Source organism: Eucyclogobius newberryi, unplaced genomic scaffold (assembly GCF_026437365.1).
Source record: "Eucyclogobius newberryi isolate DKJ021-1_F unplaced genomic scaffold, fEucNew1.0.hap1 SCAF_3, whole genome shotgun sequence".
Taxonomy (NCBI): Eukaryota; Metazoa; Chordata; class Actinopteri; order Gobiiformes; family Gobiidae; genus Eucyclogobius; species Eucyclogobius newberryi.
Window position 1 is genome coordinate 31,806,435 of NW_027315945.1, and position 27,999 is coordinate 31,834,433.

The window sequence follows — 27,999 nt, forward strand, 5'->3', positions numbered from 1 at the left end:
GTGGTTAAGCCTGGTTCTGCTAGTGCACCAAATTAGAGTTTTACTAATGGCATTATGTTATTACATCGTGGGTCACTAGTTCGTTCTAACTGACACTCAATGATGGGTTGTAACGATATATAGATATACTGTATATATATATGCTGTTGATTGTATAGAAAATACTTGTACACACCAAGAAATGGATGTCATTTTCCAAAGGTTGATGCATCCCATCCATGATCATGAAACTGCTCGTCCAACATCATGTGCGCAAGCAAATAGCTCCCTCTGTCGGTGAAACGTTGAATTACCAACAGTGAGAGCATTATCTCATATCATTTTTTTTTGTAATGTTATTGCTTTACTTTACCTTTCTCTTTGTACACTACATGTCAGAGTTGTTCAAAGTGCAATGCAATTGATTAAACTGTTGAATAAACCGCGTATTTTCATAACATTTTGAATCATGTGCCGCTGTTGTCTGAGCTAAACGTCACACATACTTCTAAATCGAAAACACCTGTTGTTTCAAACTCATTTGGACACATCACGCAATGTACAGATATTGTTCTGCACATTATAAAGCCGCATATCGTCTGTCTGCGCCGTAACCCGCAGGTATTCCAGGTATTTCCACAGGTATCGGACAGATCACCTGACGTCTGCGGCGGTCACGTGTCGCCGTTCAAGTTTCAGGAAAGTATTTTTTCTACTTCCGAAAACAAACCACCGATGTCCCGCCCGCGCGCCGCTCCGATTGGCCGAACGCGTCACGCACGGCGCTCTGATTGGCCCCGCTGCGTGTGCGTCAAAACCGGACCCGAGTCGAGCCAGCCTCCTGCTACAAACTCAAATATGTCCTTTTAAAAAGCGAACAATCGAGAAATGCCGTCCTCACAGCGACTGGACAGATGTCGAAGGCGTTAGGTGAGTTTATTGGCGTTTTGCTGGTAAAATACAGACGTTCGAATACGTGTTTAAAATTTGTATTTAGCTAAACGCACTCTGTTGACTTGTACAAGGAGTCAGTTGTCAGACAGCTTTACTTATTTATGCAGCTTGTCAGAGCGATTGTGTCACATTTTTACCTTTATCTTGGTGAATATCGATTGCTTTTGCCGACACAGAGTCAAATCCGACCACTTGTTGCTTTGCATTAAGATAGCATTGAGTTCTTAGGTTTTAAAGTAAGATAAGAAGTAAGTTTGTCTGCTGTTCAGTTTCCATGCATGCTGGCAGTTCATTCTAGAATGTGTAGCTAATTGTTTAGTTGACCATTTAAATGATTTGTCATCAATGGGTGGAGGCAAACCATAACATGGTTTAACAGATCGAAATACTAATGGTTTTAAATCTTTGTTATAACAAATGAGCAACTATCTATAATGTCAAGTGTAGAAATCTTGCTTTGCTTTTCTATTGCAAAGGTAGGTAGAAAGAAACATCTACTTTCCAGCCTTTTTCAAATTGGAATTGAGCCTCATTACAAGTCTAATTTGCGGTATTTTTCCAGTAAATCCTTTAAATCCAGATTTTCCTTCCTCCAAAATGCTACGTGTCCTTCATAAGCTCCTATTAAACTAATGAATAATGTAAACGTACAATAGTAAATGTCTTTAAACCAGACTTTGATATCACTTACATGTAATTTAGTGATTTTATGAGCCAAAACCACCTTGTTTTTCATATCAATCCCCTATTTTCCCATTGAAACGACAATAGTTCCTCTTCACTTGAGCCTTCAGCTGCTTCACTTACTGAAAATAGGTTCAAATGTATTTGTTTTTCAAACTTTTAACAGGCCAATAGATTCTCATTCACCCTTGTAACTCATTCGTCTGAAACTCTCAACTTTTACACAAACCGTAGTCGCTGATAATAAAAGCCACATGACCAATTATGAGCTATTACTGACCAAAGCCAAACCATCATGTAGGAACTTAATGACTTACGAATAATGTACTTGTGTTTCTGTAATATTAAACATTTCATTAAGATATTCTACCTTATCTTTTTCAGAATGGACTGTAACGCATTGCATAAGATAATACTTGCAAGAGCGCTCAAGGCTGCGACGTGGAGGCCCGAGAAAATAACCACAAACATGCCTTATTAGTGGGGAAACTCACTTCTGTACGCACAGCTGTCACAAGCAAACTATTAATATTAATGTGCTAAGATGATGGAGTACAATGAGCTCGTCCTGTGTGAGTCTGGACAGGTGGAGCTGGACCCGGACATCGTCAGTGAAGAGGCCGGGAAGCTGTATTCAGAACTACAGGTAAAACGGCTCATTTGTTTTCCTCTGCAGCCGAGTTTATAGAGCCAAACAACATTCTACAGGACAAAAAAGTATTTAAAACCAGTGGAGATGGGGATTGTGTCGTAATAAGAGGGCTGCAACCAGAGATTATTTTAGTAGTGGACTAGTCTGCAATTAATTTATCGATTTGTCGACTTGTCAAACAATTATTCCTGTCGTGCATTTAGTTTAATGCATTATCAACCAAATAAAGGTTGAAAGATGTTGACTAAAGACTTTTAGATAGAGAATACTGATGAAAATCACAAATAGTTTATCGTTTTTTGACATTTTGCTTTAATAATGCCACAGTCTTTTGTATAAAAAGGTGATCTCATGTGTGTTTTAGAGTCTGTTTAGTTCCATTATCTTTCATATGCGAGTAAAAAGGTTGTTTGTTAAATACAGTGAGATGATGGACCTAGTCAATTGCCAATTCGTCTTATTAAAAATCATGTAATTAAGTCAATAAAATAGCTCCTGCCCCAATTTGACCGTGTCTGAAATCGTAAATTCACAAGACGGTCAGAATCCGAACGACATTCTGAGCTGTTGCATCATTTCTCTTTTATTATTCCCAAGACGGTCATCGAGGTCCACGGTGAGGGCGTGGTGGAGTCCCTCGTCCCGATATTCGTCTGGGTCCTGGAAGGTCTGGCCAACTGCAAATCCCAGCTCCGAGACCGAGAGGAGGAGGCGAATCGAGAGAAAGCTGAAAAGGAGGATCTTCTCGAGCGGTATCAAACTGAGAAAACACTACGGAAGGAAACCCAAGAGGTAAGAAAGTCACGAGATTTAAATAGACATCGCATCTACGAAACGACACATTCTGTTTTCAGCGATATCTGGAGCTGGACGACCAAACGGAACAGGAGCGCAGAGCCTTGAGGATGAGAGAGAAGGAGCGCGAGAAGCGAGAGAGGCAGATGGAGAACAAGGCGAGAGAGCAAGCGGATCAGTGTGAGTAATTTAACACTGGAACTGAAGAAAACGCTTGGCTCACTTGATCAGATGGATCTAGACGAGTGGATATGACCTTTGACACCAAAATTCAGCTTTTCAGATCAAACCAAGCGACGTTGAAGGTGCTAAAATGTTGCTGTAGTAAAAATAAACCATGTCCAAAGTAAAGTAAATGAAGATGAACTCAAAGAAGACCAGAAATATGCTATATGTGTATAACTTTAATCAATAGTTTTCTCATCATTTATATTTATGTTGTTTCTTTTCATTTACAACAATTATTTCTAGTTGGTAAATATCTCCAAATCTGCTTTATTTATATTGCACATTTTAATATAGACTCCAAAGTGGTGAAGAGAGGATATGAAAATAAAATAATCTCTTATTCAGGTTAGAAAACAAAAAAATAAGAAAACATAAATCAAATAAGAACCACAATAATTGTCAATAAAACGACAAATAATAACACACAGAAGTAAATGTGAAAAAATAATCAGAAAAAATGTTATGTCAAATGGTTTATATTGTAGTTGGTTGGTTTGTTTTGATTTGACAAAATTAGAATATTGAGTTTGTATAATTTAAATGAAAAACAATTTAAAAACAACAGAAACTTGTAATTTCAGTATAATCTTCCAAACAAGGGTATTTTGAATTGGTTCAGTTTACAATCAATTTACAAATACACATTAAATAAGAAGTTGAACCACTAAGGACTAAATGGTCATAAAAACATCAAATTAAAAAAATAAAAATAAATACAGCATAAAATATGTAAAAACAATATATTGGAAAGATTTTAATATTGCTAAATTGTTAATATGGCAATTGTTTGTTTGTTTTTTAAATTGTTTTTAACTGTTTTTTTCAATTGCAAAGAGTTTAGATATATCACCTATATAAGAAAAAATATTTTTAAAAGGCTGACATAAAAAACTAAACAAAATAAACCTGTGATTTTGCATTTCCCAATCGTGCTAAGCTCCAACAAGACATTTACAGACACGTTTTAGCACATTCCAGATTGATTGTCAGAAAATCATATCATCGTATAAAACATTTTTGAGATAAACACTTTTGTCCCTGACTGTGATAGTAAAGAAGCTTATGTTCGGTCCAAACGTGATCGTTAAGTTGTATTTCTCTTTCCAGTGGTAGCTTTGGAGGAACAAAAGGCACATCTCAGTAGAGAACTAAGCACACTACGGCACTCGCACACCAAGGTCAGACAAAAACAACACATCATTTACTCAAAATGTTGTGACTTTCTCATGTAACTGTTGCTCTTTTTATCTTCAGTTGACCTGCACGTACCGGGAAATGCTGGATAAGAGGAAAGAATCCGAACGAGAGTCTCCTTTAAGGTTATTATTGTTATCGTTTTGCACTTTTTATACATGCTTTTTCAACTGTACATAACGATCTGACTGTTTGTTCCCATTTCTTTTGTAGAAATCATGTGCACCCAAAGAATGCAGAGAAAACATTCATCAATGCCATGGCAGAATCCAGTCACAATGACAAGGTAAATATTTATTATTATTTCTTAGTATAGTACAGAGTAGATAGTGAATGCGATGTAAAAGCTTATTATTATTATTATTATTATTAGGCCCGAGCGCCACAAGCTGGCGAGAGGCCTATTAATCTCGTAAGGCCGTGCGAAGCACGGCTGCGAAAGTGCGCACGTAGTGCGCACGAAATCGAGCGCGAAGCGCTCGCCCACTTCCAAACACTCACTAACGCACTCCTTCACTCATGCACGCCCCGTGCATACTAATTGGTAGTAGGAAAATGGAACATTACCGTTGTAAACGGGCGAAGCCCGTGCAAAAGTGCGCACTAAACGAGCATTTTACATTGAGATGACGACCGCTAAGTACCTCACGAATACGTTCCCCATCTCTTGCATGTTCCGTGCATATAAGCATGTAATGCAAAAATTGAACATTATTACTGTATAGAGGGCCAAAAACACAAAGTGGGCGGAGCCCACTCAAAATTTAACGAAAGTACCCGTCAGTGACCAGGGACCCACACCATGAGGTAGGAAAGCGCGAGCGCTTTCCGAAAATGTATAGTTTATGATATTTGAAAAATGGGAAACATTGTTTTCGCATCGGAATATTTAGGCCCGAGCCCCAGCAGGGCGGAGGGCCTATTGCTCCCGCAACGCTGCCGAAGGCCCTGGCAAGTACAGTGAACTAGCCCATGCCGAAGGCATGGATCATGCATACTTACTCCTGCTATGACAGAAATAGTCAACAATGAGTGAATGGGCGTAGCCCATTCACTCATTGTTGACAACAGCAGCGCGAAGCGCTGCATTCCTCCAAAAACCCTCCTGGCATCGTCCCGTACGCGAAAATCCATGCCGCAGGCATGGGTCATGCTTGTATCTGCTCAAATCAATGGAAGTCTATGGGGAGTGGGCGGGGCATCCCGACGGAATAGGGAGTGACGAGCGCGTAAGCGCTCGTAATGATGATTCCACCCCATGACGGCATCGGGAAGGCTTAGAGCTTTCAAACGATGTATCATTTGTTGTTATAGTGGAAACGGCTATATTGTTTTTGCTAAAAATATTATTATTAGGCCCGAGCCCCAGCAGGGCGGAGGGCCTATTGCTGCAAATGTCTGACCAAACATGCGGGCGCAGCCCGCATTTTTGGTGCCCCGTCGCCCCTGGCAAGTACAGTGAACTAGCCCATGCCGAAGGCATGGATCATGCATACTTACTCCTGCTATGACAGAAATAGTCAACAATGAGTGAATTCTGCTTTTTGAGCTCTAATTTGACCCCCTGAACATGCTCAAAAACTCACCAAACTTTGCCCAAAATTCAGAATCGGCAAAAAAAATTTGTTAAAAAATGGCGCGACAGCGCCACCGACAAAAGTCAAAATACATTGCGCCTATGGGAGACGCCCCGGGGTCAACTTTGCCGTAGAGCTACGAAATTCGGGACACGCATTCCTCTCTTGAGGACAAAAAAAAAAATGTTATTGTGGCCACGCCCCCAGACTTACCCTATGCCCGCCATCTTCCTTTGAAAATGAAAACAAGCTGAGTTAGCCATTTTGTTCACGTCAAACTTTGACGAACTCCTCCTAGGGTGTTTTGCCCACCAACTTCAAAATCGGTGTACGTCCTCTGGACAAGTGGGGCATCTAAAGTTATCAAAATTTTTGGGATACCTTTTACGGTCTGTGTGCGGCGCAGCCGCAAAGTTGGACCACTTATTTTGGGATATTGCTAATCTAAAAATTGCTCCCATTTGATCAAAACGAGTCCGATTAGGACCAAATTTGAATCAGTTGTTAAACTTTCTAGTTTGGACCAGTTTAGGATGACAAAATTGAAATGGGCGCGATAGATACAGAGTGACCTTTAAATTAACATTGAAGGTCAAAAATTAGTTTTACCAAAATGTTCTAAACTTTACCCAAAATTCTATTTTGCCGTCCCGATCAAAAAAGCCAATCAGACAAATGCCTTAATTTTTACGGCGTAGTCGTAGCGATGACAGAAACCTCCCATGTTATCCCTATGGGAAAACCGCACAATCTCTCAAATATCCACATTTTTATGTTTCACACTTTAACAAACTCCTCCTAGTGCGTTTTGCCCACCAACCTCAAAATCGGTGTACGTCCTCTAGACAAGTGGGGCATCTAAAGTTATCAAAATTTTAAGGATAACTTTTACGGTTTCTGTGCGACGGAGCCTCAAACGTTTCCCAGAATTCTGACTATTTGGCCTTCAGAGTGGCCTAGAAACAATAGAGTTTTTCCAAATGACATGATATTTTGAACAAAATTCTAATTTGCCATCCTGATCATAAAAGTATGAGAGCCAAAGTCATATTTTGTACGGCGTAACCGTAGCGTTGACAGAAACATCCCATGTTATCCTTATGGGAAAATCGCAGAATCGCTCAAATCACCACATTTTTACGCTTCACACTTTTATGAACTCCTCCTAGGGCGATGGTCCGATCAAGTTCATATTTGGAGAATATCATCTACACAAGCGGGGCATCAAAACTTACCCATATTTTGATTCTAAGTGCTACGGTCTCTGTGTGGCGGACCCGCAAATATATGTCAGAAATGGGAAAACAGCGAAATCTCTAAAATCACCACATTTTTACGCTTCACACTTTAACGAACTCCTCCTAGGGCGATTGCCCGATCAAGCTCATATTTGGGGAAAATCATCTACACAAACGGGGCATCAAAAGTTATCCATATTTTGATTTTAAGTGGTACGGTCTCTGTGCCGTGGAGCTGCAAATATACTGTCACAAATGGGAAAAACGCCAAATCCTTGAAATGTTCACATTTACGCTTCACACTTTAACAAACTCCTCCGTGGGCAATAGCTCGATCAAGCTTTACTTTGGGAAAAATCATCTACACAAGCGCGGCATCAAAAGTTATCCATATTTATATTCCAAGTGCTACGGTCTCTGTGCGGCGGCGCAGCAAATTTGACTGACACTTGTGTTCATTTGCACTGGATTGGCCATGTCCAATGTGTCGCCGTCTGTCAAGTTCTTTTTTTATTCAACACACAATAAGGGCGCCATCTTTATCAAGTCAAAAGCGCAGAGTCGGAAGGCCGGCGGCCCGCGAGGGCCGTTGGATGCCGCTTGCGGCTTTAATTCTTCTTCTTCTTCTTCTTCTCGGGACCAACCCCCCTATTTTTCACCCAGTGAACATTGACGAAAAGTCACAAAAATTTGCACACCTCTAAAAATCGTGCCTCTCTACATTCTGGCTATTTCCCTTTTCTAAAATAAAAAAAATTGGCGCGTCAGCGCCCCCAAATGTACCAAAAATGCATTGAGAGATGGGAAATGACCCAAAAAAAATCTGATCGTAGAATCATGAAATTTGGCGCAGAGGTAGATGGTGACAAGAGAAGTAAAAAATATTATTACGGCAACGCCGTCCGCCCAACCAAATGTCGGCCATATTGCTTCAAAAATGGCTAAACATGATTTTGGAGTTTTTCCAAACGTCGTACTTTTACGAACTCCTCCCAGGGCGTTGGCCCTAAAAAGCTGAAATTTGGTGAAAATGCTACTGAGGAGTGGGACATCAAAAGTTATCCAAATTACATTGATACCTCTCACGGTCTCTGTGCGGCGAAGCCGCAAACTGTAGCTAGAATTTCAGAAATCTCCCATATTTAAAATTTCTGCCGTTTGCGCAGATAAAGTCCGAATTGCGTCAAATTAGAATCAGTTGTTAAACTCTTTGCCCTAAACCCACTTGAAGTGAAATAAATTCATTTGGCGCCACAGCGCCCCCTACAGATTTTATATGGAGGTTAAATGTTTAGTTTTGCGAAATTATATGAAATTTGACACACAACTCAATTTTAGCATCCCCATCAAAAAAGTCAATGAGACCCATGTCATAATTGTTATGGCGTTGCCGTAACGATGACCGAAACCTTTCATGTTATTCCAATGGGGAAATCGCCAGAACATGTTTACACTTTAGACTTTCACAAACTCCTCCCAGGGCGTTAGACATATTAACCTGAAATTTGGTGAGACTCATCTTCAGGGGTGGACCATCAAAAGTTATGTCGGTGTAATCCCTCATTCGTCCAGGAGTGTTCCATAGTAGAAAAAGCTTCAGTTGTAGTCATCTGGACTCAGTTTGAAAAATTAGACGTTTCGACTCTCATCCAAGAGTCATTGTCAATAAAAGAATTTAGATCGAGAACTCTGATATTAATACTGTTCTGTGGTAAGACCCGCCCATTGGGAGGAGCCTTCCTGAAGTAGCAAGAGTTGTTTGTTTCAACAGAAACTCCCCCCTAGTATCTACCGAGCTAGCCTATTCAGAATTTTAATGGCCTATTAGAATCCTCTTTGTCTTTGTGAGACCCTGGCTCAACCACCCTGAGTATCTGATTAGCATCTAAATGTCCTGGTCCTGGTCCTCTACCTTTCCAGGGGTTCAGTATTCCATTATAGATACCAGGAAGATTGAATCTTAGCCCTCCATTTCTGTTTAAAGAAGGTCTTTCTTTTTTAACAAAAATAGCTTCCTTGACTCCTCTTTCAAACCATCTTTTCTCCCTGCTTAAAACCTTCAGCTCACCGTCTTCAAACGAGTGATTAGAGGCTTCAAGATGGAGATGCACGGCGCTCTGAGGTCCTGAACTTGTATTTCTTCTGTGCTGATAAAGCCTCTTGTGTAGAGGCTGTTTTGTCTCACCTATGTAACGTTCTTTACAGCTTTCTTCACTGCATTGGATCGAATAAACTACATTGCTCTGTTTTTGAGTCGGCAACTTGTCCTTAGGGTGAAACAGTTTTTGTCTTAAAGTGTTTCCTGGTTTAAAATAAACAGGGACTTCGTGTTGTCTAAAAATTCTCTGCAGTTTTTCCGAGAGGCCAGACACATAAGGGATAGAAACACCCTTCCTTCTCTGTTCAGTTTCCCTTTTGTCCTGCTTCTTGGTTCTCTTCACTCTGTTGAGAGCCCAAGCGGGGTAACCACAGGCTGAGAGGGCATTTCGGACATGTTTTTCCTCTTTCTTCTTGCCCTCTGAGCTGGTGGGCACACCTTGAGCTCTGTGTTGTAAGGTTCTGATCACACCCAGCTTGTGCTGTAGTGGGTGGTTGGAACCAAAGAGCAGATACTGGTCCGTGTGTGTAGGTTTCCTATATACTTCTATTTGGAGTTTCCCGTCCTCTCCTCTGATCGTGGAACAATCAAGAAAGGCCAAGCGATTCTCCTTAGCGTCTTCTCTTGTAAACCTGAGGATCCAGGAAAACAACGTCAGAATTGATAAATTGAAAGACAGAACAGGAACTTTACAGGAGAAATTAACCAGCATACTCCCTGAAGAAGCTTTCAAAAGAGTGCTGGATTTTACACAGACAGCACAAGAAGCACAGCACAGGAAGAGCAAAGAACGCCAAATCAAGAAGTTCAACATTCTTTTGAACAAAAAGAATGCAGGTGAGGTCGAGCTAGACATTAGGACTGAGACAGACAAATTAGCGACCAGCAAAAACAATTGGATTAAGAACCTATCAGATCGTGTTCTGACACAGGCAGAAAAGGAGGTGCTCTCTAAAGGTCTCAACTTTTCTGTCACCTCCAAACACATCCCTACAGAGGACTACATCACAGCCACTGAAACGGCAATTAGGAACAACAAAATGACTGAATCGGAGGCTGCAGACCTGAGGTTACGTGTCACAGCGACCCTGAAGAGTGCCAAACCACCTCCTTCAAATATCACATCTGAAGAGAGAAAAGCACTTTCAGCACTGGAAAAAGATCATAGCATCAACATCCTCCCAGCAGACAAGGGACGTTGCACTGTGATTCTCAACGCAGCTGATTACGAAGCCAAAGTCCACACCCTCCTCGAGGACACGACCACATACGAACGCTTGAAAAGAGATCCGACCAGTGGCTACAAGAAGAAAGTGATAGACTGTTTACAAAGGCTGGAAAAAGAGGAAGCGATAGACCGGCCTCTGTATTACAGACTGTATCCTGGTGAAGCCATGCCTTGCATTTATGGGCTTCCAAAAATACACAAAAAGGATGTTCCACTCAGACCCATAGTGTGCAGCACAGATTCCATCACTTACAATGTGGCCAAGCATTTAACAACTATATTGGCTCCGCTTGTGGGGAATTCGGAACATCATGTGGAAAACACGCACAACTTTGTGGATAAAGTGAAACAGCTCCAACTGGACCCAGATGACCTCATGGTTTCATATGATGTTGTGTCCCTGTTCACCTGCATCGCGACCTCTGATGCAGTAGCAGCAGTGAGGATCAGACTGCAGGAAGACACCACCCTACAGGAAAGGACCAAACTGACACCTGAACACATATGTAAACTGTTGGACATCTGTCTGAACACCACTTACTTTCAATTCCGGGGACAATTTTACAGACAGATTCATGGCTGTGCCATGGGCTCGCCCGTCTCTCCCATAGTGGCCAACCTGTACATGGAGCACTTTGAGAAGAAGGCACTGTCCTCATTCTCAGGCATAGCCCCAAAACGGTGGCTTCGCTATGTCGATGATACGTTTGTAACAATCAAGAAACAAGAGCCGGAAACCTTCTCTGATCACATCAATGCTGTGGACCCACATATCAGGTTTACAAGAGAAGACGCTAAGGAGAATCGCTTGGCCTTTCTTGATTGTTCCACGATCAGAGGAGAGGACGGGAAACTCCAAATAGAAGTATATAGGAAACCTACACACACGGACCAGTATCTGCTCTTTGGTTCCAACCACCCACTACAGCACAAGCTGGGTGTGATCAGAACCTTACAACACAGAGCTCAAGGTGTGCCCACCAGCTCAGAGGGCAAGAAGAAAGAGGAAAAACATGTCCGAAATGCCCTCTCAGCCTGTGGTTACCCCGCTTGGGCTCTCAACAGAGTGAAGAGAACCAAGAAGCAGGACAAAAGGGAAACTGAACAGAGAAGGAAGGGTGTTTCTATCCCTTATGTGTCTGGCCTCTCGGAAAAACTGCAGAGAATTTTTAGACAACACGAAGTCCCTGTTTATTTTAAACCAGGAAACACTTTAAGACAAAAACTGTTTCACCCTAAGGACAAGTTGCCGACTCAAAAACAGAGCAATGTAGTTTATTCGATCCAATGCAGTGAAGAAAGCTGTAAAGAACGGTACATAGGTGAGACAAAACAGCCTCTACACAAGAGGCTTTATCACCACAGAAGAAATACAAGTTCAGGACCTCAGAGCGCCGTGCATCTCCATCTTGAAGCCTCTAATCACTCGTTTGAAGACGGTGAGGTGAAGGTTTTAAGCAGGGAGAAAAGATGGTTTGAAAGAGGAGTCAAGGAAGCTATTTTTGTTAAAAAAGAAAGACCTTCTTTAAACAGAAATGGAGGGCTAAGATTCAATCTTCCTGGTATCTATAATGGAATACTGAACCCCTGGAAAGGTAGAGGACCAGTACCAGGACATTTAGATGCTAATCAGGTACTCAGGGTGGTTGAGCCAGGGTCTCACAAAGACAAAGAGGATTCTAATAGGCCATTAAAATTCTGAATAGGCTAGCTCGGTAGATACAAGGGGGGAGTTTCTGTTGAAACAAACAACTCTTGCTACTTCAGGAAGGCTCCTCCCAATGGGCGGGTCTTACCACAGAACAGTATTAACATCAGAGTTCTCGATCTAAATTCTTTTATTGACAATGACTCTTGGATGAGAGTCGAAACGTCTAATTTTTCAAACTGAGTCCAGATGACTACAACTGAAGCTTTTTCTACCATCAAAAGTTATCCACATTTTTATTCAAAGAGTCACGGTGTCTGTGCGGCAAAGCCGCACATTTTGCCATGAATTCAAAATAAAATTGCTTTTTGATGGTAAAACAAAGGGGAGAAGATGTGACAGCGTCACAGATTCAGCAGTATGCGTAATAAAAGGACAATTGGGGCGCGTCAGCGCCCCCTCCTCTTGCGGCGTGGCGGCGGCGTGGCGAGGGCCGATCATTGCCGTTTGCGGCTATATTTATTATTATTATTATGTCAGTGTTTGCAATTTTGTGATGCTGTTACATGAAAGATTGTCAAATTATAATTCTGTAATTTTGCAATAGCAGATGTAATGTTAAACCAGCAAAGTAATAAAGGAAAAGGGAACTACAATGACCAAGATCCACTGCTTCATTTCACACTCGAAATCGAAGAAATTGCTTTTTTGTGACAAGATATCTGTAGTTAGTGGTAAATTATTAGTTTTAAAACTTTATTTTTTTAGTGCCTTTTTTAGTCTGCTTCACAACTCTTTCATGTTAATGTCATTCACTGTACAAATGGAATTCCAACTTTTTTTCTATCTTTACAAGCCAACACAAGCTTAACATGCTCAACCGCTGTAACTCGGAATTTTTCTTTCATGCCATATTTAAATTTGAGTTAAACATGCTTTTTCAATTCACTTTCAATTAAATTCATGTTTGTACATCCCAAAGTCATAACGGCTGTTGCATCTCTGGGCTTCACTCGCTGATTGAACAGAAACATAAAATCACATATTGAAATAATAGTTGTTTTTGTAATATGCGTAGTTGAATCTTTATTTATCTTGAATATTTTTGAAATTTTTTTATACTATATATTATTGCTCAATTTCCCGATCATTGGTCAAGTAAACATTTTGTGTCTTTTGTATGGTGCGTGTGACTTTTTGGCAGCTTATTCGACGGCCGCACTCGCGCTCAGTTCCTCTGACGTTAGAAGCCGTGCAGCTCATAAAGGATCAGAGCTCGTTAGAGACTACAGAGTTCATCGATGACATCATCTCGTCCACGCCCGAGCTGGCACACTTTCACCATGGAAACGCGCGCTCCAGGTAAAGACATGGGATAAAGTCGTATTTTAATGTGGATAAAAAGACACAACTCCACATTAGTGCAAAATCTTTTAAAAAATCGTTTTACTAGATGGAACATATTTCATTAGAAGTGGATTTATCGCCTGTAATCTGCATTACAACAGCCAATCAGAACAACCAGACTGTGGCTCGTCACGGCTCCTAAACTGTAGAAATATGCTGCACTCCAGTCGTCCTCAGAGGTCAGAACTCGGACCTGAGCTGTGTAGTTTTCTGTTTTTTTTCTGTGTTTTTGTGGCCCAGTTGTCGAGTCGGAAAAACTTTTACCAGTATATTACACTAACAGTCGAGTCATATAATAAAAACAAAGAAAGCTCTCAAATGCAGGTCCATTTAAAATAATTTATTGACCTGTACATTGTTATTATATTTCCAGTTAATAGAAAAATGTTGAGAGTGAATTTTTGATTTTGTTTACAATAGTTCTGTGTAGACGTTAGCAACATTAGCATTGGCATTTATAACTGCAGCAGCAGCAGCGCAGGTTCACATACAGCAGGTCGACGGGAGACAGCAAATAAAGATAAGATAACACAAGCGCTAATGTCTAACACACACTAATGAAGCTGTGGTGTTTATCTTTCTTCTTAAAAAGTCAAAGATAAATACTCTCATCTCAAGTGATCCCTTCTTTTGCAGTGAAGAACTGAACTTTTAACTTTTTTCTGTCACGATCAGACACGGCATCCCAGTTGGTCCAGAAGAACCACCTGTCGATGCATTTGAAACCAGTCTGGAAGAAGAGATCAGAAAAGAGCAAGAGAAAGAAGAAGAGAGCGACGCCAAAGAGCCGGAGCCATCGAGCGGCGCGACGGAGGAGGAGCAGGAGGACGAGGAGGAGGACGAGGACGACCTGGAGTTCGAGCAGCGCAACACGGACTCGGTCTTCTCTGAGCTGTCGGAGCTGAGCCGCGACTATCTGGAGAGCGTGGACCGAGGCGCCAGTGTCCGAGGTGACCACACCCAAATAAAGAAACAAGACAGACGGATGCATTAAAACAAATCACAAACACGACAGCCACGTACTTTAAATGCAATAGAACGGTAAATCGCACTGCAATTAAACAAGTTAAAAGACACGCCGCAACTGGAAAATGCCACATAACATTTCAGAAACAGGTTATAGGTACACTTTCAAACTTTTAATTGCGTTTCTTTTTTTTCAATTATTGTAAAATATAACCAAGTCAGCAGGTTATATTTTAAGATAAGATAAGATAAGATAAACCTTTAATATCCACACAAGGGGAAATTTCGTTACACAGTAGAACAGGAGGAAAGGACAGATTATAGGAAGTTTCAAAAACACACTCTTAATAGAACTCTTATGAACAAAATAAAAAACTCCTCTCCTATCTTAATAGGGAATGGAGGGGGGGAAATAAAATAAAATAGATAATAAAAATACAAAATAAAGATAAAAATCAGATAATAATAACAAATATAGCCGCAAGCGGCAATGATCGGCCCTCGCCACGCCGCCGCCACGCCGCAAGAGGAGGGGGCGCTAACGCGCCCCAATTGTCCTTTTATTGCGCCTACTGCTGAATCTGTGACGCTGTCACATCTTCTCCCCTTTGTTTTACCATCAAAAAGCAATTTTATTTTGAATTCTTGGCACAATGTGCGGCTTTGCCGCACAGACACCGTGACTCTTTGAATAAAAATGTGGATCACTTTTGATCCTGAAGATGAGTCTCACCAAATTTCAGGTTAATAGGGCTAACGCCCTAAGAGGAGTTTGTGAAAGTATAAAGTGTAAACATGTTCTGGCGATTTCCCCATTGGAATAACATGGAAGGTTTCGGTCATCGTTACGGCAACGCCATAACAATTATGACATGGCTCTCATTGACTTTTTTGATGGGGATGCTAAAATTGAGTTGTGTGTCAAATTTCATATAATTTCGCAAAACTAAACATTTAACCTCCATATAAAATCTGTAGGGGGCGCTGTGGCGCCAAATGAATTTATTTCACTTCAAGTGGGTTTAGGGCAAAGAGTTTAACAACTGATTCTAATTTGACGCAATTCGGACTTTATCTGCGCAAACGGCAGAAATTTTAAATATGGGAGATTTCTGAAATTCTAGCTACAGTTTGCGGCTTCGCCGCACAGAGACCGTGAGAGGTATCAATGTAATTTGGATAACTTTTGATGTCCCACTCCTCAGTAGCATTTTCACCAAATTTCAGCTTTTTAGGGCCAACGCCCTGGGAGGAGTTCGTAAAAGTACGACGTTTGGAAAAACTCCAAAATCATGTTTAGCCATTTTTGAAGCAATATGGCCGACATTTGGTTGGGCGGACGGCGTTGCCGTAATAATATTTTTTACTTCTCTTGTCACCATCTACCTCTGCGCCAAATTTCATGATTCTACGATCAGATTTTTTTTGGGTCATTTCCCATCTCTCAATGCATTTTTGGTACATTTGGGGGCGCTGACGCGCCATTTTTTTTTATTTTAGAAAAGGGAAATAGCCAGAATGTAGAGAGGCACGATTTTTAGAGGTGTGCAAATTTTTGTGACTTTTCGTCAATGTTCACTGGGTGAAAAATAGGGGGGTTGGTCCCGAGAAGAAGAAGAAGAAGAAGAAGAATATTCCGATGCGAAAACAATGTTTCCCATTTTTCAAATATCATAAACTATACATTTTCGGAAAGCGCTCGCGCTTTCCTACCTCATGGTGTGGGTCCCTGGTCACTGACGGGTACTTTCGTTAATTTTGAGTGGGCTCCGCCCACTTTGTGTTTTTGGCCCTCTATACAGTAATAATGTTCAATTTTTGCATTACATGCTTATATGCACGGAACATGCAAGAGATGGGGAACGTATTCGTGAGCTACTTAGGGCAAATGAGTGCTTTATATGGGTCGTCATCCCAATGTAAAGTGCTCGTTTAGTGCGCACTTTTGCACGGGCTTCGCCCGTTTACAGCGGTAATGTTCCATTTTCCTACTATTAATTAGTATGCACGGGGCGTGCGTGAGTGAAGGAGTGCGTTAGTGAGTGTTTGGAAGTGGGCGAGCGCTTCGCGCTCGATTTTGTGCGCACTACGTGCGCACTTTCGCAGCCGTGCTTCGCACGGCCTTACGAGATTAATAGGCCTCTCGCCAGCTTGTGGCGCTCGGGCCTAATAATAAAATAAAAATAAAATAAAGTAAAAAATAACTAGCACAATACTATTAGTCAGTCTTCTATTTAGTCTTCTCATAAATGCCTCTGACAGGTCGGACTACTTATTGAATTGAAATGCAGTTAAGATACATACATTTTTTATTTTGCTAAAAAGTATAAACATTTTATCACAGAATAGCCCATTTTTTAGATTCATAATTTCATTTCCTGTTTGTAATTGATGACACATTAGGAAATTACCCAGGAAACACTGGGCAAAAACACAATCTTTTCTATTTGACAAATGAAAATATATGAGAGCGACTTAATTTCATTGAATCAATGTTTAGAGCGTCAAAAAAGTAGTTTCTTTGTGTAAATTATGCATAAACTTTGTCTGGAATGAGGATCCATAGTGTGATGTCACTTCCTGTCATTTTTCTATAGATTTTTTAACGTTTTCTCCACAAATACCTGCTCGATTGATGTAAAACTATAATTTACATGTTCAACAGGTATAAATACAGCAAATACAGTCAAAATGAGAAAATAGTAAAAACCCGTCATACGTCACTTTAAATGTTAACGCTCCTGGACGTGTTTAAATGTATATATTTTGCAAAGACCTCAACCTCAAACTTAAAAGGTTCAAAACATTTCAATCTACTACATAGTCGGCTACATCCATTCTCTGTTAAGCGTTTCCTGTTAAGAAAGGAGCTATTTATAATCAAGTGTCAAAATTAACTTCCCTTTATCACAATTACTCTGTTAGATTGAAATGTTTGCTCCGCTGTGGTTTAACGCTTCTCTGTGCTCTTTTGTGTGCAGGTGGTACTGACCAGTTTGAGGAGCTTTTTTATAAATACGAGGAACTGAAAGTCGCCCAGTGAGTTGTGTTTGATCGAAGAACGGTTCCCGTGTCCCTGTTCGCACGGTTCATTACGATGAATGATGCGTGGCTGTTTGTGTCGTCCCAGTGAGCTCGTGGAGATCGCCCGTAAGTCTGTAATATCTCGGGTTGTGGAGTTGACCGATGACCGTTCGGCTCTGCAGCTGGAACTCGGCTTGCTTCAGGAAACTGTGGCACGTTTAGACAATCGACTAAAAGAAAAGGAGGACGAGATCAAAAGGTATTCGAGAATGTCTGAATACGATGAGCGTTTGTCGAGAGTTTGGGGCAGGGACCTATCGAACTTTAAAGGAATTATGGAGGATTTATTGGCACCAAATCTGAGACTCATTTTCCTCGTGGCGTGGACAGTCGATTAGTCCTCCCACATGTCAATCATCCCTTTCATTCTACTGCACACCTGCAGCCTCGTCCCCAGCATAGCAGCACGTTTCCCTGGCAGCGCATGCGTGGTTGATATGCTGGTGTGTGTTTAGCGAGTTCCTTCAGTGTACAGTACAAAATTAAGACAGAGAAAGACTCATAAGAGCTCAGAAGAGACGGAAATCTACAGAGAAGAGAGATGCGATGCGATCCGTCGCGCTAATAAATAAACGCATGTGAAGCAGCGAGGCTGTTGTGTGCTTCAACACGGGGTGAGTGCGCACATGAGCACATTTCAAAAAAGGGACTAAGTCGCTTGAGTTCTCAAATCGGCAAAAAATCCTCTTAAAGGGAGATTTACTGATTTTTGAAAGTAAACTGTCCATCTGTCCATCTCTTCTGTCCTTTTGGTCTTGAATAACCATTAAAAGACTTTTTTCAAGGAACCATTCTACACATGTATGCACCCATTCCTAAAGTCTTAGTATTATTTAATATTATTTCAGCTGTCTTGGTAATGATAATGCCACATGACCATTTGTTCTACAGAAAAGATGTTGAACATTTTTTTAGTTTTAATTGGTTAGGTCCAGTAATTAAATCAAATTAAATTAAATGGTTTGAACCATATTTAAATCCAACAGAAATGTATTATGTGAGGTTTAATTATTAGACAAATTTGAAATTTGTGTGAAATGTTTCATAAAAGTACAGAAATATCATCTTTTTTGTATCTTTTTTTTTGCATACCTTCAAAAAAAAACATTCACAATATTATCTTTTCGATATATTACCCACCTGTAAAACACGTTCTACTGAAGCATTCTGACCTGTAACATGAACAGAACCTGTTGTGATTTTACACGTACATTATCTTCACAGACTTAAAGTGGACCTTGAAGCTTTTCAATCGGCAGATTCAGATGTAAGGCCCCGGCACACTTTATATCGTCTCTCATCTGACCCACGAGCTTGTCACTCACTGAAACCGTCTCTGTTCAGGCCTCCGTGTCCGCGTCCGTGCGTCACTTCTCTCGCTCTGAAATGGCCCGAGTTGTCATGGAGAAAAACCAGTACAAGCAGCGATTGGTCGAGCTGCAGGAGGCCACGAGGCGGAGTCAAACTGACAGGTAATCTTACAAAATGCTGTTTATCGCAGTGTTTTTTGTTCTTTTCTCAGTTGTGATCTGACGTTGTGAACAAAACCTCTTCTCTTTTTTTAGAGCTTCCAGAGAAGAGAGGTTAACGAGTGATAAAAGTGCAAGCGTTTGGAAAAAGTACGTCCTTAACTTTTTTAGATGATCAAACTTAAATGTGACTTTTTAATTATATATATTTGTTAGGTTCAATCGCTTACTTGGCCTCTCCAAAGAACCGCTTATTCCACCTCCATCTTCAGCATATTCTAAGGCAAACTCCACTTATCCCTCTGCACAACGTCCGGCTGCAAGTCCAGTCCAGGCAGAGTGAGCAATTATTGTTCACCTTTTCATTTTGTTTACAATAACGCACTTGCAAATGTGTCTGTGTGACCCGGGTGTCCTCCTTTCCAGGTCGACGTCCCAAGCGATATCGCCGCGAGTCCGGCGCCGCGAGCATTACAGGGAAATCCGTTCACACATTTGGGGGAAACTGGGAAAACGCCAGATTCACGGCTGGAGCGTTCCTCTGGCAAACGCTCAGGTGCTCCACTCGCACACTGCACTCGACTTTGGCACGAATGTATACCGGTTTTCTTTTACTCTTCGATATTAAATACATGTTCAAACCTTCAGAAACCGCAGGAGCCTGTCCCCGAGCCCAAAGATGTCCCTGTCTTAGTAAAGCTCAGACTTCTCGATCAGCGGGATTCAACTGCCAAGGTATGTTCCAATCCTTTTGTAGCACGACTTTAAGTGAAATGTTTATGTGTGGAAGAAAGAGAAACTATCAAGACACTGGTTTAGTTCCAAATCACCAGGGAATATGGGGTACAGTACTTTTTACTGAACAAGCACAGCAAGGCCAATATTGTAAATAAAAATGTGTCTTAATCTTTTGCCCAATAAAATAAAAAGATGAGACGGGATCCTTTTATTAATCACAGAGCGGACAGATGCACTTGGAGTTAAAGCTATTAAAGCTGCGTTACCCGAGACAGTGCACAGTCTGCATCTAATAGTAAAGTTTCTCATAAAGCAAAGTCGTAACCATTGCTCTGATTGACTGCGCTTTGGCGTTCCGTGGCAGCGTCACTTCTGTCTGAAAAGCTGTCCTTAAACTGCACCCAAGCAGGAATTCATGCAAATCTCACCAGTGCACCAAAGGGTTTGTGAGAGCTGGATGGAACAACATATATAGGTACAATATATAGGAATACCCCAGTTTATTACATGACAAACTGTAGCTGATGAGATGGGCTTTCAATCAAGAGTCACTAAATTAAAGGTTTTAACAAAAATCCATGGAGAATAAATGGGACTTGTCAGTTTTAACAAAAAGTAAGGGAGCAGTATTGTATAAAAAAACAAATACTGTGCTGTTATGTAGGTATAATAGTAAGGAGATGTCTTTTGCATTTCATAAATGTCTGTACCAAACTGAAATTGACATGGAATTATTGCTTTCTATTTTCTACTTGTTCTCGTCGTAGCTGAACTGCGCAGTCGCCGTTCCGCCTGAAATCTCGGGAGAAGCTTCTGTAAGTTTGTAATTATGTACAGTAAACGTCACCTGTAGTCAGCCTCTAATAACATTACGCACGCACACTAACTCAGCCAGGGCTAGTCATCTGTAGTTTCTGCGTCATTCGTCTTTGAAAACATGGTCTCTGGCTCTGTCTGTGGCGTCAGTGCTCGGTGTGGGTCATATCGGGTCCGGCCTCCTGCAGCGAGATCACGGTGATAGACCCGGCCCGGCCCAACACTGTCCTGGACCAGTTCATGCTCCCTCCCACATCTCCTGCCCTCTGCATCTGTGCTGTGCCCCCTATAGGTCAGTGCTAACATAGTCTCTGCACTACAGGGGTCTCCAAGTCGCCCTTTTTCAAGAAGTAACTCAAGTAAGAGTAAAAAGGTATCTGGGGAAACTACTTCTCGGGTAAGAGTAACTGCAAGAGTAACTGTCTGGACGTAACATCTGATTTATGATTTTGAGATTAATAAAGTTGGGCGGGGCAAAATATTCAACAAAAGCCATTTTTCTCCCCAAAAGAATAAGCCACAAAAATTAGAAAAGTGAAGGAAAACTGTATTCTGATTCAAACTGAATTAAAAAGTATCTGCAGTGGAACACAGATATTCAAAATTAGTATTCTGAATAGGTATTCTGAGTACTGGTACATGTGTAACTGGAGTTAGTGTTGGGAAGTGTAGATACAAGTATCCTCAAAGAATAATAGTTCACCCTCTTTTTATTGCTCACATGGGAAAAGAGTTGGAGACCTCTGTAATAAAAGAAATATCATTTCATTAACATTTTGTGGAGGAAAAAAGACAAACTAAATGGTTAATAAGTAGTGTCTTCATGACAGCATTGTTCCATTGTCCTTTATTAGGTGACAACCCAGGAACTGTGTGGATTGGAACTCAGGAAGGAAGGTAAAACTCCTCAGATGCAGTTTTAAGCAAAACACTTACTTTCTGCTGAAACATGTCCCTCTTTTGTCACAGTGTCCTGGTGCACTCGGCCAGCAGGAGGCGCTGTCTACAGTCCATCTCATTTTCTGAGGCCGTCCATTCACTCACGTAAATCCATTTCCATTTATTAGTAATAGATATTATCGGAACCTTTTGTAAGATTTTGAGTACAAATTTCATAAACTTGACCAATCCGTGTCCCCAGATACGAGATAAACATGTTCAAATCAAATATAGCTTTTACTGATTCAGATTTTAATGCTGATTTATTCTTGATTACATAAACATTGGCCATGATGTTCACATTGTTTATGTTTAATTATCAAGAGGATTCTCCAATCAGAAAACAGAATGAGCTTTACATATGTGTTGCTTTCTATGACTAAATCCATTTGCAAGTTCAGTTGTTATTGTAGTTCCCTTTTAAACCAGTAAGAGCTACACACGGTTCCTTTTAATGCATTTAACATGTTTCTGTTATTGCTCTGTTCCCATAGGTTTACCCAGAACCAGGTCATAGCAGGTTTAGCTGATGGCACTTTAGGCTTCTTTTCTCCTACGCCAGGTAATTGATTCAGATTTCCCTGGACAGTACATTCATCGCTGTATATAGTCTAATCAAAGTATGTTCATGTTTTGAAGGTGGCTGGGATCTTTCATCTCATGCAGTGATGTCTCTTGGATCGACTCCACTGCAGCCCATTCGATGTTGTCTTGCAAAAGCCGGTCGCATGTGGGTGGGATACTGGAACAAAATCCATGTGGTGGACATTGAAAACAGGAAAACTGAGGTTAATATTGATAAATACTTGCTTGTGTTCTCAAAACTGCAGTATTTAATTAAAGACATTATTTCTCGCCTAAAGACACGCCCTTCAGATTGATTAAAAACAAAACAAAAATAACTACAAATACAAAAGAGTGCTAGAAAAGTGGACAAATATTAAATTATAGATCTTATAAATGTTATTTTGAAGATGTGCACAATTTGAACATCAATCACATTGTTTTTGTAGCATTTATTACTATAAAGAACTGATTAAAGATATAAATTGTAAAAAGTTATGTTCTAAATTTTCAAATAAGGGTATAAGGTGATATTTCTGCACATTCGTGATTATTTTTACAGACATTTCACATTTGTTTGCTAATTAAACCTCAACTAATACATTTAAAGACATTTAATTTTTGTCAATATTACCCAACCCTACTAAGAAACATTGTATTTCTATGTAAAAAGCAGCTTAAGCTCACAATTCACTCCCAAACTTTCAGCTAAATAAATAATAAAAAAGTTGGATTAAAACCCTATTGATCGATTAAAGGCCGACGGCTCTCATTCACACGAGTCTAAACCCCAGAATTGTTGTCCTGTGTCTGCGTTCCAGCACGTCGTCACGGTGTCCGAGCGCAGCGAGAAGCAGGTGCGGTTCCTGTGCGCCGGAGGCAGCGGGGTGTGGGCCGCGTGCAGACTCGACCCGATCCTCCGACTCTATGACTGGACCACGGGGCGGCCCTTACAGGAAGTGGACTTTTCTGCCTTGGTCCTGAAAACTCTAGGTGCCTTTTAACGCTGTTTTTCTATCTACAAAGGTGTCCGTCTTTACTAGTGTCTATAATGAGTCATAGGTAAGTTAATTATTCAACGCTCTGAGTTAATGTACTACCAAACGTTTATGGTTTGACACTAGTACAAAGAAGAGGTGCAGCACACAGGATAAAGCTTGGAGCATGAAACGGATCATTTTTATATATAATTATTCAAGTAGGGCTGCAACGACTAATTAACTAACTTGTCAACTACAAAAAATAATTGTAGTTATATTCTGATCATCATTATTGTTCTCTGGACATACAAACACACGCAATGAATATGACAAAGTGGCAATATTTAATTCAATTTGTCAAAAAAGAATAAACATTTTCTGATTTTGATCATTAATGCACTTTATTTGTAAATATTCTCTATCCAGAAGCTTTCTGTCACTATAATTCAACTTTATTGGTTGAGATTAACTACTCAAATAATTGTGATTTGCTGCAGTGTATATAAGTCACTTGTAATTACTGTGACAGACATACTTATACTGTATGTAGATCCTTGCGATTGTACAACGTGCACAAATATATGTATGTAATGTCAATAAACCGGCGTCTGTCTTCTCAGGCCCGTCCTTCCTGACACTGTCGCCTCTGCAAATCTCCTCTTTGTCCGTCATCTGCGGTCGCCTCTGGATTGGAACAGGAGGTGGCGCTGTAATCTCCATACCGTTATCTATAAGTACGTTCACTGTCACGAGATGCACGATCTTTAAGAAGTTCTAAATGACTGGAGTTAATGTGTGTAAATGTTTTCCAGCCTCTGAAGCAGTTTCTATCCCATACTGCGCCATTGCCTCGGCACAGCTGTGTTACCATGGACACCGACAAGCTGTCAGGTTTATCATCCCTGCCCCATGTAAGCACCTGATGTAGTATTTCTAGTGTTTTTTATTGGTTTAGCTAGTTTTATTTCTTTTCTTTTATTATTTATAGTTTTTATGATTATTTTAAGTATATTTTGGCATTTTAGTTGAACTAGTTTATTTATCTCCCACGGATTACCGTTTATAGATGGCTTTTTGAGTACTTTTTGACCATTCAATTAAAATATTATTTTGTTTTTAATTGTTTATTGCTATGACGAGTGGTGCAAGGTTAATCCAGCTCAGCAGTGTATATTTTATCTTCAAATTCAATACCTTTCGAGTAAAAATGACTGAAAATGAAAGAAAATCTCTGTCCAGATGACTACATTTGAAACTTTTCTACATTGTTATAGCAAAGTACTATTTTTTCATTGTTTTTGAATCACTATTGTTGATACTTTTTTGATTATTATTTGTGTTATTTGGTGGGGACAGTGTATGCTGCACTTCACATCAAGGAACCACCCACCCATTCACCCACCCATTCACCCACCCACCCATTCACTCACCCATTCACCCACCCATTCACTCACCCATTCACACACCCATTCACACAGCAGTGAACTCAAGAAAAGGAAAGTTGTTGTTTTTTATCGACTCTCTGATTTGCATTCCACAGCCTGCTTGATGACTTCCCCTGACAACACAGTCTCCACATCTCAGCTGATCATTAGCGGCGGCGAAGGATACATCAACTTTAGAATTGGTTAGTCCAAAACGTAGCCTCTGTAAGGTCGTGTTGTTCCTATCGGCTCACTGACTTTGTGACTCAGGTGACGATGGCAATGAGGAATCCGATGAAGCGATCCAAACTACACCCCAGCGCTCTGAACGCAGTCACATGATCATCTGGCAAATCGCCCCCGCGGCTGTGCCTAATCCTGCCCTCTGACGCACTTTGGAGAAGTCCAACGGTGCAAAAACTTTTGAGCTGGTGCTTCGTGGAGCCAACTAGCTTCAGCGAACAATGAAAACATATCCTTTTATTTGCCTCAATATTAAGATGCACTTGCCTTGGCTGGGTCAATCTATAAGGCTCTTTTGTTGTTTTTTGGGGGGTAATTAACAAGGAGCTGGTCAGTATTCAGTGTTTAAATTGATTTTATGTTATTTTTTTATTTTTATGTAATCAGCAAATTAGGCAGGGTTTCAATCATGGAATTTTCTGAGGCCTATGATTTTTAGAGTATATTGCTGTGAATGTGAAGCATTATGACAATCAGAATAATTATGCAGGGATTTTTCCGCTGGTGCAAACTATTGTTCATAATCTTATTTTTCCATCATCTAGAATGCAGTATGTAATTTATGTTGTCGTGAACTGCTCTGATTCATGGTATGTCTGCTTGGATGTAGGTGTCTAGTTAAAAAAAAAAGAGGAATTGTTTATAATATATCTATATTCTTCTTGCAAAGAAGTTCTTAGTATTGGCTCTGAGCCCAACTTAAGAAAAACAATGTCAGTTATTAATTTCTTGGGTTTTATTTTTGTAAGTGACCACAACATATCAAATGCAATACAACAAAAAGGATGCAGAGAAATAAAAATGTACATATCTCTTTATGTCGGAGGTTATTTTGTCAAGTCTTACAAAAATCGGTGCGAAAAGGCAGGTGGTATAATATAGCTCTTTTTATATGACTTGGCCTTGTATGTTATTATTTAAATATCCTGGTATAATTTGCATGCAGATGCTGATAAGGCCTAGAGCAGCTGGAGGCTTTGCAGGGGCTAAAAACATTAACAATGGCAGAAAGGATTACGGTGGTGACGCTTAAGCCGAACTTAGATCTAGGACATTATAAAGTCTAGTGTCTCTTACAAATTCAGTTATATATCGCACATTTCCTGCGTACCACTAGATCAACGCCAAGTTTATCACACGACTATTCCAGGTCTAAACTAGGGCAAAACCAAGTCTGAAATAATACAAGGACTAACCCAAAGGAGGACCAACAAATCAAACACTCACTGCAGAATAATCCACATACCGCCAGAAGGACACGATGATGTGAAGTACCATAGTACCTCAAATTAAGCTCTAACTAGAGTCTTAAGAGTTCACTTAAGTCAATTGTATGGCCAGTAAAAATCTGAAAATTATAATAATGAGATAACCCAATAATTAGATCAGATTTTTGGTGTGTGTTTATATTCTATCCAATACCAGGTCTCAATTAATTAGTGGATCTTTACATATTTCCTTGTCAAAGGTGTGAACAATCAGAAATCAGATTACTCACATCAGATGTAACCGTTCACATGACATTTCAATAATCTGATCGCTTCACAAATCAGATAATGATGCATTGTTTGCTGCGCGTGTAAACGTAGCCAATGAAATAAGAATATGTTTTTGCTCTTTACACTCTGCACAGTTTGTTGGAAAATAGCCTATTTTCCACAGATCGATGTGTTGTGATTTCTCGTGCATCAGTTCTGGTTATTCTGCCTCATGTGGGGTTGCTGTGGCTTCTTGGGAGCCGTATTCGGCGGCTCAGGGAGCGGGCCAGGCGGTCCACGGCGCTGCCCACTGCACCCCCGAGCTCCTTTTTGGACGTGAGGCCTTCTATGTTACCGGTGTACCAGATCACCCATCCGGCCAATGAGAAGAGTACCAGCAGAGCGCCCGTGTACACCAACAAGTCCCCGAAATCCTGTCCTTGGATCTCCAGCTCCGCGAAGACCCCGGTTAAAAGAGCGATGGCCCCAAGCAAATCCGCAACCACAGCAATTACCAGGGCCACCTTACAATGGGACAAGCCTTTATATTTTGGTGCCATCACTACAGGAAGAACAAAAAGAAGAAAAAGGTTTAAATTAGCTCCGTATGGACGACAATGCTCTGAGTTGAGCGTGTCACAATAACACATTTCAATGTGTGATATTTCTGTAGAAAAATATAACAATCAACAATATATGTTACCGGTGTACCAGATCACCCATTATTGAAACTACTTTATGCCATTGACACAATAACCCAAAAGCGCTGATAGATAAATGGTAGAATGACACACTAATACATAATACTTATTTAACGGTAGAATCTTTAATTCAGAAATGCCAAAACGTTTTTCCAGGTCGGGCAAAAATTTATGTTAATGTTAATGTTAGCGTGTCGAGGGCCAAACCTAAAAATGTTTTGCATGTAAAATTTTTGTTTGCAAAGAGATTGAAGATAAATTTGTGTTCAATAATTTAACATTTTAGGGGGGTAGACTGGTTTGGACTCCTTACATCTCCTGTCAGTGTTTTTTGTGCAATGATGGATCAAAATAGCTTTTTACAAATTCAGCGCCCGTTCGTGGGCCAAAGTAGACCCCCTCCAGGGCCATGTTAGGCCCGCGGGCCCTACTTTGAGCACCACTGCCATAACTAGTAATAGACATTACTGATTTGATTCGCTGCAGCTCAAATCTTATGGTATTATAAATGAAATTCCCCATTTGTGCAAAGAAAAGGTACACAAAATAAATGTTGAGCACAAAAAATATTGTTCCAGGTGTTATTTCTATAACGATAAGTCGATAGTATTTAACGTGTCAGACCTACTTTGAATACGCTTCTTTCAAGTGCCACACCTGTCTTCGGAGCAAGTCAACAAGCTGCCTTAGTTATGTTGATTTAAACAAGCTACTATAGTAAAAGTTAGAAATATTTGCTTCTTACCAAATCCAGTGAGTTGTGTCTGTCTTTTAAATAGTAGAAAAGAGCTTATGCCGTTGAAGCGCTGGACTCAGTCAGATCCAAAGACAATACTGAAACCCGACACTGATCTACCTGAACCTGCTTTACCTGTCCCGCCTTGTTCCCAGGCAGCTGCAGTGCAATTACAGTTG

General features: G+C 40.5%; 1 protein-coding gene and 1 long non-coding RNA gene across 2 annotated transcripts; one reads left to right on the forward strand and one right to left on the reverse strand.

Annotated features, from left to right (window-relative positions):
• The first annotated feature begins 816 nt into the window (after positions 1-816).
• On the forward strand, positions 817-25,723 carry LOC140373692 (C-Jun-amino-terminal kinase-interacting protein 4). Its single transcript, XM_072460314.1, has 28 exons — positions 817-909; positions 2,002-2,263; positions 2,867-3,061; positions 3,124-3,244; positions 4,400-4,470; positions 4,547-4,611; positions 4,700-4,772; positions 13,480-13,637; positions 14,358-14,632; positions 17,630-17,687; positions 17,779-17,931; positions 18,957-18,999; positions 19,077-19,204; positions 19,298-19,351; positions 19,418-19,540; positions 19,628-19,757; positions 19,850-19,936; positions 20,707-20,754; positions 20,906-21,047; positions 21,610-21,652; positions 21,725-21,799; positions 22,189-22,256; positions 22,334-22,482; positions 23,080-23,251; positions 23,859-23,972; positions 24,051-24,149; positions 24,779-24,865; positions 24,933-25,723. Exons 2-28 carry the CDS (start codon positions 2,162-2,164, stop codon positions 25,049-25,051), a joined length of 2,952 nt encoding a protein of 983 aa, XP_072316415.1. The 5' UTR covers positions 817-909; positions 2,002-2,161; the 3' UTR covers positions 25,052-25,723.
• On the reverse strand, positions 25,443-27,995 carry LOC140373711 (uncharacterized). Its single transcript, XR_011929045.1, has 2 exons — positions 27,830-27,995; positions 25,443-26,945 (listed from the first exon to the last, which is right to left on the reverse strand). It is a non-coding gene; the product is annotated as an uncharacterized lncRNA (long non-coding RNA).
• Between the last annotated feature and the right edge of the window lie 4 nt (positions 27,996-27,999).